This window comes from Nicotiana sylvestris, chromosome 5, assembly GCF_000393655.2.
Source record: "Nicotiana sylvestris chromosome 5, ASM39365v2, whole genome shotgun sequence".
Classification (NCBI taxonomy): domain Eukaryota; kingdom Viridiplantae; phylum Streptophyta; class Magnoliopsida; order Solanales; family Solanaceae; genus Nicotiana; species Nicotiana sylvestris.
The window spans coordinates 23,192,016-23,203,955 of record NC_091061.1 but is presented as its reverse complement, the minus strand read 5'-3'; the positions used below and the strand labels follow the sequence as shown (position 1 = coordinate 23,203,955).

Genomic DNA, 11,940 nt, shown 5'->3' with positions numbered 1-11,940 from the left:
AGGAGCCATCATCTGGAATTTTCTAAATTTGATGGAACTGGGCTTCGTGACTGGCTGTGTCAATGTGAGCAATTCTTTGAAGTCGACCCCTGAAGCTTTGAAAGTGAAGTTGGCTTCTTGTCGATTGGCTGGAAAGGCTCTTCAATGGCATCAGGTGTACATGAAAACTCGACTGTCAAGGGACTGGCCTAATTGGGGAGAGTAAGTGAGGTGCTTGTATGCAAGGTTTGGATTAGAATTGTTTGATGATCCAATGGTGATTTGAAGGATCTTAGACAGGTATCTTTTGTGAAAGATTATGTAGACTTATTTGATGAACTATTAACTAGAGTCGAGTTGGATGAAGAATATATTGTTAGTTGCTTTCTTAGAGGTCTTAAACCTGAAATTGGTTCACCCATCAAAATGTTTGCACCTAGGTCTTTACAGAAAGCTATTAGTCTTGCTTCAATCCAAAAACAAACTTTGTTCATACAAAAACAAACTTTAAAAAATACCATTGTAAGTTCTACACCTAGACCAATTCATAAATCCTTTGTCAATCCTACTTACTCACAGAACCCACACCCAAACCACTCTAAACCAAATCCATCTTTCCAAAAACCCAAGGTTCCTACTCAGGAACAACTAAATCATCCTACAGAAACCCAAGACTTTTATGCCTTGTTGAAATGGAGGAGAAGAGGGTTAATGGGTTGTGCTTCAATTGTGATGAAAAGTATGTTTCGGTCCATGTATGTGCAAAGAGAAGACAATTATTCTCTAGTGAAGTGATAGAACCTAAGGAAGAAGGAAATGGTGAAGAAGACATCTTGATTGATCCTTCTGAATTACTGAACATGGAAGGATTTTCCTATGATGTTGATTCTAATGGTGCAATCCTACCTCATGTCTCCGTACATGCTATGACTGGCAAAGAAGATTTCAGAACCATGTTTAGGACTATGAGAGTGACTGGTTCAGTCAAAGGCAAGGCAATGAAAATCTTGATTGACACTAGCAGTACCCACAATTTATGGACCTTAATATTGCAAAAAGATTAGGACGCTATCTAACAATGATTCATCCATTTGTTGTGCCTGTAGCTGATGGGAATATAATGTATAGAAAAGATTATGTAGCAAATACTGATGCATCTAGTGGAGGATGCTGTCAAGCTTCTCCTGGAATTGACTACAATCATTCTCTATTTCTCTATCTATATGATATGAGTGTCATTCATATTATCACATTCCAACTCATAGGTATCGAAAACTATTCTATCTGGTTTCGATCAATGAGGCATTCTCTGTTAAGAAGAAACAAGCTAGGACTTGTTGATGGTTCTTATAAAAAAGAGAATTTTTCTGAAGCTATGGGGAACCACTGGGAAAGGGTTAATGCCATAGTTCTTTCTTGGATAATGAGTTCAGCAGCAAAAGGACTTCTAGGAGGTATTATGTATGCTACTAATAAACAAACTGTTTGGGAAGAGCTACATGAACTATTTAACAAAATTGATGGTTCAAGAACCTTCAATGTGCATAAAGAAATTGCTACGTTAACTCAAGGAACTGCGTATGTGTCTAGTTATTTCTCAAAACTAAAAGATTTATGGGGAAAATTTGAGGCATTAGTTCTTGCCCCTAATTGCAACTGTGAAAAATCCAATGATTTTAGACTGCATTTGCAGAAGCTGAAGCTATTTCAGTTTTTAATGGGGCTTAATGATTCATATGCCCAAGCTATAATCCAAATCCTGCTTATGTGTCCTATGCCTTCTGCGAACCAAGCTTACTCTATGATTATAAGTGATGAAAGCCAAAAATTAGTCAAGAACGCGACTGGCATTATAGGTGTTAATCCTGCAGTTATGCTAGGAAACTATGAGGCTGCTATGTTCACTAGAAATGTTGGTGGTAATCATAACTACAAGTTTAAGAAGAATTATAACTTAGAATGTGAGGTGCAAAATCAAGGGACATACTAAAGAAACCTGCTATAAAGTGGTAGGAAACCCTCCTAACTTCAAGAAAAGGAAGTTCAAGTAATCAGCTGCTTATAATGTGCCGATGGATAGTTGCATTTCTCAGACCAATCAGAGTGGTGGTTACAGGGAGTTTACACAAGCCAACTTTCAACCAATCAAACCAAGAGTGGACTACTCTAATGTGCAGCAAAAGTCAGACTCCTTCAATGGACAGAATGCTAACATTGTTCCTACTTTTTTCACCAAAGATTGATACAATCAACTCCTTCAAATGATTAACAAAGAAGAAGAAACTTCAACCTACTCAGCTAATACAACAAGTAAGCATAATGATTGTATTTCTGCCAAAAGTCTTCAGGAATAGATCATTGGCACAGGTGCAACCAACCATATGGTGTAAAGTTTGAGCTATTTAAATAATGATACTGTGATTAGGTCTGAAATACCTAAAAAGGTATTTCTACCTTATGGTGATGTGTCTCTAGCTACACATGTGGGAACAAGTAATCTATTTAATAAGGATACTATCACCAATGTATTTCGTCTACCACAGTTTAAGTACAAACTTTTATCTGTGTTGACTAAAGAGCTAAACTGGATGGTTGCTTTCTTCCCTGAATTTGTATTTTTCAGGATCTCTTGAGCGGAAAAGTGAAGGGAGTTGGTAGAGAAAAGGATGGACTATATCTTTTTGTGACTGATGCAAAGGAAGACAATAAAAGTGCAGGTTTAATAGTTCAAGACACAGACTGTAGAGTCAATAATAAAGAAGCTGATATAGTTGATGCACCTCCATTACCAGCTCTTACACCTCATGAAGATCTTATACAATTTCATACTCAAGATGATCAAGTAGAGCAACTTCCTCAGAATCTTGTAGAATCACAGGTCAATAAAAAAAAATCAGAAAGAGAAAGAAAACCACCTATATGGATGATAGACTTTGTATAACTTAACATTCACAAAGACACTCCATATGCCATATCCAACTACATAACCTATGACAAACTAAATCCACTTCATCAAGCTTACATTGCCAAAATCTCAACTATTACAGAACCAAAGAACTACTTAGAAGCCTTAAAAGATCCAAGATTGGTAGATCCTATGAAAGATAAAATTAAAACTTTATAGAAAAACCATACATGGGAGATTACTTCACTACCGTATGGCAAAACACCTATAGGGTATAAATGGATCTATAAAGTAAAATACAAGTCCACAAGAGAAATTGAAAGATTCAAGGCTCGGCTAGTTGCCAAAGGATATAGTCAAAAAGAGGGGATAGATTATCATGAAACATTTTTCCCAGTTGTAAAGATGAAAACAGTTAGAACAATCTTAACCCTTGCTGCATAGAAGAAATGGTTCATTCATCAAATGGATGCATATAATGCATTTCTTCAAGGGGATCTTAATGATGAGATATATAGGGAATTGCCACAGGGATTTAGGACTCAGGGGGAGGATAAATCAGTATGTAGACTTCTTAAATCCTTTTATGGATTAAAGAAGGCTCCTAGGCAGCGAAATGCAAAATTATGAAGCACTGCTGAAAATAGAGTTCAAACAAAGTTAGTATGATCACAGTCTCTACTTGAAACATACTCAACAAGGTGTAGTTCTAGTATTTGTGTATGTCGATGATATGCTCATCACTAGAGATACTCTAACTCTGATTCAAGACACAAAGGATAGACTTGTACAAGCCTTCAAAATGAAGGATCTAGGTGAATTGAAGTTCTTCTTAGATATTGAGTTTGCAAGAACAACTCAAGGTATACCAATGCATCAAACAAAATACACCTTGGAGCTTATTTTTGAGTTAGGATTAAGTGCTGCTAAACCAACATCTTCACCCATGGACATCAATATCAAATTGACCACCAAAGAATATGATGATCATCATCAAGAACAGGAACTAACACAGCTACTGATCAAAATGCCTGCCAGAGATTGATAGGAATTACTATATTTAACATTGTCCAGACCTGACATTTCATACAGTGTTCAACATTAAGTCAATACTTACACTAGCCAAAGAAATCAGACATGGAGGCTGCTCTAAGAATTGTTAAATACGTAAAGAAGGAACCAGGAAAAGGTATCTTATTGTCAAGTAGTAAATCAGAAGAAATAACTACATATAGTGATGCAGATTGGGCAGCTTGTTCTCATTCAAGAAAATCAGTGACGAGATATCTTATTAAATTAGGTGACTCTCTAATCTCATGGAAGTCAAAGAAGCAAACTACTATATCCAGAAGTTCTGATGAAGCAGAATATAGAAGTATGACATCAACTGTTGTAGAACTAGTTTGGATACAAGGACTCATGGAAGAGTTAAAAGCACAGGTTAAACTACATGTTGTTATTTACAGTAATAGCAAATCAGCAATATAGATTGCAACCAATCCAGTTTACCATAAAAGAACAAAACATATAGAAATAGATTGTCATTTTATAAGAGAAAAAATAGTCCAAGACCCTGTTTCAACTCAATATCTTTCTACAATAGAACAGCCTGCAAACATTCTAACTAAGGGATTAAACAGGGTGCAACATAAATACCTTGCATCCAATCTAGGAGTTCGGAACATTTTCATTAAAGCCTAGTTTGAGGGGGAGTGTTGAAGACTGAAGCTGCACTATATGGAAGTTAGGAACTAAACTGTACACAAAAGAACTTGTAACAGAAATTAGGAAGTTAGTTATGTTAACTAACCTATGTCAGTTAGTGAGTTAGAGGAAGATTTTTCTGTAGGGGTAATTGCTCATGTATATAAGATGATGATCAACTCATTTGTAAGAAAACAATTATGATATAATACACACTATCTCTTCTCTCAAAATTATCTGATTTCCCTTCTCGTCTTCCCCATTTCTGCCTTCTGTCTTAACCTTTTTTCTGTATCACTACTCTTTTGAGAATTCACATTGTGAATCTAAATCAATTCACAAGGTAATTGAACCTTTGTTGATACGATTACAATGAGAAAATTATGTAAGTACGATAAAATTGATTAAAAAAAATTAGTGTAACAATGATAACGAAATGAATAATAAGATTTAAGTAACTAAATAAGAATAAAGGTAAGTGATTCTTATTGATCGACCCAGCCGAACTGATAGCCAATAACGGCGATGGAAGCTAAACTAATACCATTACGTCATTACCATCTTATCTAGCTCTTGTCATTAATGTACGTATTTACTTCCATTTATTTTATTCAACTAGTCTACATAAAGTGGTCAAGAAATTGTTTTTCCACATGTCCAAGAATATCCTTTTTACCAACCGAAAGAGAGAATAAATTCTGTATTCGATATATTTGTGTTAAGTTGGTAAAAATGGGAGTTCAACTGAGAATCATGTCTATCATCTTAATAGCTTGAATATCCGTATAGTGAAAGCTCAGGTGGGCTAAGAAGTACACATCTAATAATTGTTGACAACAGAGTTCGGTAAGAAGTACGATACATCTAATAATTGTAGACAACAGAGTTATATCTAGTAGCCATTTTGTAGTGACAGAATCTGCGATGAAAAAAGAGTTTAAAATATTTATCCTTTTTGAGCTGAAAAACAAATCAAGATTCTCCATAAAACTTACATATATAATAAGACTACATTTAGTCAAAATGCGCTAATTTTAAATCATGAATTGTTACATTCAATGAATTGAAGCAATCTGAGATCAAATTGTCAAAAAACCCTAAGTTCGAAGAGAGAGAAAAGGGAGAACCTTTTATTAAACAGTGTCGGTTCCATATGAAATTGAGTTCTTCGTTCATCTATTAGCCTAAACTATCTATTTATACACTAACTGAAATAAAGGTTACATGTTACAAAAATGGTTAAACATACAATGATAAATACTACTACTAACTTAAAGTGTATTCCGGGTCTTCAAGGTGGGTCTAGCTTGGTATTTTGGGCTAGAGCATACTAGGCCTCAGGAAAAGATTGGGCTCCAACACCCCCCGCCCCCCCAAAGCTGGAATGGGCCACTAATCCAAGCTTGGAAAGGAATGTACAATGGTGAATACCTGGTAAAGCCTTAGTAAAAATATCAGCCAACAACGAACTAGTAGGAATAGCATATAAGGTAATAAGCGAGCTTTTCACGCATAAAATGACATTCTATCTCGATATGTTTTGTACGTTCATGGAAGATAGGATTGCGAGCAATGTGAATAGTAGAGTGATTGTCACAGAACACTGTAACAGGACACAAAGATTAAACCCCAAACTCACTAAGTAGCCGAACAACCCAAATAATTTCTGCTACGAGTTGTCTTAAAGCTCTATATTCGGCTTCAGCTGAAGAAAGAGCAATGGTAGCCTGCTTTTTAGATCTCCAAGAGACAGGCAACCTCCCAACTGTAATAAGAAACCACTCACAGACTTTCAAGATGTAGAGCAACTTTCCTAATCAGAATCAGAAAACCCAAGCAAATCAAAGGAGGAAGAATTATTGAACAACAAACCCAAATCAGGAGCACCTACCAAGTATCTCAACCCATGTAAACCAGCTTCAAAATGGGGAATCCGGGGTTGTGACATAAACTGGCTGAGGTGTTGTACACTACAGGAGATATCAGGCCTAGTGTGTTGCAGAAAATTTAGCTTCCCAATCAACTTTCGATACAAAGACGGATCAGGAAGGGGATCCCCAGAATCAGCAGACAATTTAATATGAACATCCAAAGGAGAGACCACAGGACTCACATGAAGACAATTAAATTCAAAAAGAAGGTCTAATAGAAATTTATGTTGAGTAACAAGCAGTCCCTAAGGGTGTTTAACAATCTGCAACCCCAAGAAAAATGGGCCTCTCCCAAATCCTTAATCCGAAATTGAGCATCCAAAAATTGCTTTAGAGCACTAATTTCGCTCAAATCATCTCCAGTTAAAAAAATATCATCTACATATATAACCATAAAAGTAAGAGAAGAGCCAGACAATTTAGTAAAAAGGTAATAGTCATTCTTACTGAAAACATATCTGTTGGACTGAAGAGCAGCGGATAGCTTTGCATACCACTGTCTTGAGGCTTGCCGAAGGCCATAGAGGGATTTATTAAGCTTGCAAACTAGATTTACTATCACGACCCTGGTTCGCCCTCCGTGAACCATCGTGACGGCACCAAGTCTCTACGATTAGGTAAGCCTAACAACGCGGAATATAAACAACAATTGTAGAAGAAATAATTTAAAAACCGAAATAGTGAAATAAAATAGTGTTAAAAATGCCGCTCGGCATACACAATAACAACTCTCGAAACTAATAATATTTTCGCAAAACTCGAAATCTCATGATCACAAGCCTTTGAATGTCTACAAGCATCTAACTCCAGAATATCTAACAAAGAAACGAAAGTACAGAAGGGCTAATACAAAAGGGAGAGTAGAAAGGGACTCTTTGGTCTGCGGACGCGACAGATATACCCCGGAATCTCTACAAGCGCCTCGTCTCACGAGTGATAAGTCTGAATGGAGGTACCTGGTTCTGCACATGAAAAACATGCGCAGAAAGGACATGAGTACACCAAAGCGGTACTCAGTAAATGCCAAGCCTAACCTTGGTCGGGTAGTGACGAGGAAGGTCAGGGCCCTACTGAGATTAAATAAAATATAAGGTTCAACGGAACAAAATAGTATGAGTAAGTAAAACAGTAAAAGTAACACATGATATAAAGGACATCGACAACTACTACAGAGGCAAAGTAAACACATAAATAAATATAACTCGGAACAAAGATAACAAACGGGGATCTCCCATGATACCGTCCTGTAGTCCCAAATATAAATATCCAGTGGATTTCCTAGGATACCATCCCATAGTCCAACTCATAATATAAGGGGATCTCCCAGAATCTCGATCCATAGTCCCAAATATAAATACTCAGTACATGGGGAATCTACCAGGTGCACTCCCGTAATTCCAATGTAAATGTGAAGGGGGGTCTCCTGAAATACCGTTCTGTAGTCCCAAAGTAAACATACAGGGGGGTCTCCGGGGATACCGTCTCGTAGTCCCAAAGTAAACACACAACAACAACAAGAAGAGTACATAGTTCAATTCAAGTTCCATACCATGGTAAAACAAACATTTCTAACCTAGCATGATGCACGTAATCCAAATAAGGCAGTTTTAGCAAGTACGACAATTAAGTAAATTAGACATGCTTTCCTAAGCTAACACCATGCTTAAATTGCAAGTGATATGAACAGGAAAGAAAACATACTAGTAATTACTTAATGAAAACCAGATTTTGAACAATTAGCACAAGTACACACTCGTCACATCACGTACAAGACAATTCAATTATTAATAATACCAAATCCTAAGGGAAAGGTCTCCCACACAAGGTTAGGCAAGCCATTAACCTCAAACCGGCTCAAAATCAACCCGAAACCACGTTCTTGCCACGAGTACTTGACTCCAAATAGCCTAAATCTATTCAATTCAACTGCATAATGTAAATAACACTTCAAGTAACTAATTCTACAAACAAATTCTAAGCTAATACGTGAAATTAGATAAAATAACTAAACGCCCCTCGGGCCCACGTCTCAGAATCGGATAAAATTTACATTTTCAGAATTCTCATACTCTCACGAGTTCATTTATATCAAAATTATCCAAATCCAAGGTCAAATTCCCAATCAAAATTCGAATTCTACGTCTAAAAACTTTCTTCCAATTTTTCCCAATTTTCACCTCTTTTTTCCGAAATTAAATGACAAAACTAACAATAGATTAATTGAATACAACTATAAAGGGATTAGGAATCGTTACCCACTGATTTCCTCTTCAAAATCCTCCCAAAATCGCCCTCTCCCGAGCTCCAAACCAATTTCTAACTTTTTGAAACTAAACTCTCGAAATTCTGATTTTTCTACCTAGCAAATCCGCATTTGCGATCCACCTTCCGCATCTAGGTACCGTTTCTGCGGTCAAGAGGACCACTCTTGCGAATTCCACTTAAAACCACTTCGCCGCACCTGCGACCCAAAATCAGTATCTGCGGTCACGCAGATGCGGTACATCTTCCGCTTCTGCGATTCCTGGCCTTTCCTCATCTGGCCGCTTCTGCGGCTTGATTCTGCATCTGCGGGAGTCGCACCTGCGGACTCTCAACCGCAGATTCCGTTATGACAGCAGTTATAACTTCAGCTGCAACTCCAAATTCCAAATCCGTTCGTCAACCATCCGAAATCATCCTGAGCCTCCCCCCCGAGACCTCAACCAAAAGCACAAACAAGTCTAGTACCACTGTCCAAACTTATACCAATCCTTAAAACACCTAAAACAATATTGGAACATCGAATCAACCACATATTCAAGCCTAAGAACTCCAAAAACTCTCAAAATACACTTTTGACCAAAATATCTATCAAACCTCGTCCGAATGACCTAAAATTTTGCACACACGTCACATTCAATACTACGAAGCTACTCTAACTTCCGGAATTCCATTCCTACCCTCAGATATCGAACCGGAAATTTAAAAAAAAATTCAACTTTCGGTATTTCAAGCCTAAATTAGCTACAGACTTCCAAAACACAATACGAACACGCCCCAAAACCCGAAATCACCCAACGGAACTAACGGAACCATCAGAATTCCATTTTAACGTCGTCTTTATACTGTTCTGACTACGGTAAAATTCAAAACTTAAGCTCTCATTTAGGGACTAAGTATCCCAATACTCTCCGAAACTCCAAATAAACCCTCCCGACAACTCACAATAGCATAAACAAATACGGGGAAAATAGTTAATAGGGGATCAGGGCGTAATTTCTTAAACGACCGGGCGAATCGTTACATCCTCCCACACTTAATCATTTGTTCGGCTCGAACGAGCACAGAGACATACCTGAAGTAGTGAAAAGATGAGGGTAATGGCTGCGCATATCCTGTTCGGTTTCCCAGGTTGCCTCCTCGACCAGTTGACCCCGCCACTGAACCTTTACTAGTGCAATATTCTTTGACCACAGCTTTCGAACCTGCCTATCCAATATTGCCACTAGCTCCTCAACATATGATAGATCCTTGTCCAACTGAACTGAACTGAAATCCAACACATGCGATGGATCACCGTGATACCTCCGGAGCATCGAAACATGAAATACCGGATGAACTCCTGCCAAGCTGGGAGGTAGGGCAAGCTCATAAGCAACCTCCATAACACACCTCAATATCTAAAAAGGGCAAATAAATCTTGGACTCAACTTCCCTTTCTTCCCAAATATTATAACGCCCTTCATAGGCAAAACCCGAAGCGGAACCCACTCTCCAACCATATAGAAAACATCACGAACCTTCCGGTCCGCGTAACTCTTCTGTCTAGACTGGACTATACGGAGTCTATCCTGAATCACCTTAACCTTCTCCAAAGCATCCTAAACCAAGACTGTGCCCAATAATCTAGCCTCACCCGGCTCAAACCAACCTACCGAGGATCTACACCTCCTACCATATAAAGCCTCATACGGTTCCATCTAAATGTTAGACTGATAGCTGTTGTTGTAAGAAAATTTTGCCAGTGGCAAGAACTAATCCCAAGATTTGTACTGTCTGTCCGTCTGAGGGTGAAATGTTGTACTCAACTCCACCCGAGTACCCAACTCATGTTGTACGACCCTCCAGATCCGTGGTGTGAACTGAGTACCTCAATCTGAAATGATGGAAACTGGAATACCATGCAGACAAATAACCTCCCAGATACAAATCTTCGCTAGATGCTCCGAAGAATAGGTAGTACATATAGGAATGAAATGTGCGGACTTGGTCAGTCGATCTACAATCATCCAAATGGCATCGAACTTCCTCAAAGTCCGTGAGAGACCAACTACAAAGTCCATGGTGATATGTTCCCACTTCCACTCCGGAATCTCTATCTGCTGAAGCAACCCACCCGGTCTTTGGTGCTCATACTTCACATGCTGACAATTGAGGCATCGAGCTACAAATCCAACTATATATTTCTTCATCTGTCTCCACCAATAGTGTTGTCTCAAATCCTGATACATCTTCGCGGTACCTGGATGAATGGAATACCGCAAATTATGGGCTTCCTCTAGAATCAACTCCCGAAGCCCATCAATATTGTATAGATGTCACACCTTCTTTTTACCACCCCAAAAGGGTATATAGGATTGTTTTCCAATGAAAGTGACACAAATCGAAATGGGATTAATTAATTTATCAGAGTTGCCACTTGGAATAGTTTATTTGGTGTTCCAAGTCACCGGTTTATTTTTTGAAATCCCAAATCGAGGAAATTTCGATTTTATTTAAAAGTCTGTAAAACCAGAAATTCTAGATAAGGAATTTTGTTAACCTGCGAGAAGGTGTTAAGCATTCCCGTATTCCATGGTTCTAGCACGGCCGATTAAACTAATAAAATTGCCCTATTATCTGATTTATTACATGTTTTAACCTATTGTGCATTTTATCTTTTGAAACCGCTTTTAATTATTTTAAAAACCGTTTTTTTAGGAAAATTCAATGTTATTTAAAACACGCCTTGAACCACGCTGCATGAAATTACACCCGCTGTTCTCAACACGTTCTATTTAACATTGTTGAAGAATTGAACTTGGGTTACATGAAATGTACACCCGGAATTTTAAAAGAAATCACAACTACGTCACGGGAACCGTAAACGTAGTTATGATTGAATTAATTAAAGAACGCGCCTAAAGCAACTACGAAGGTTCAATTTAATAACAACATTTGTGAGGGCCATGGAGGATTTAATTGATGACACACCTCAATTTTTAAAGGTTTGAATTAATTTCATGAGGGCCATGTGTTATTAAAGGAAAATAGCACACCTCAAGTTTTCTACAAGAGTTAACTAATTTTATAAGGGCCATGGGCTTAGGGGTTTCATTTGGCATGACACACCTCAATTGATTTTAATAGAAAGCTTATTTAATAAAGGTCATCTAAGGA

General features: G+C 37.8%; 1 protein-coding gene across 1 annotated transcript; it reads left to right on the top strand.

Moving 5' to 3' along the window:
- Positions 1–1,057: 1,057 nt before the first annotated feature.
- LOC138868387 (uncharacterized) lies at positions 1,058–1,969 on the top strand. Its single transcript, XM_070145938.1, has one exon. It carries the CDS (start codon positions 1,058–1,060, stop codon positions 1,967–1,969), a length of 912 nt encoding a protein of 303 aa, XP_070002039.1.
- Positions 1,970–11,940: the final 9,971 nt, after the last annotated feature.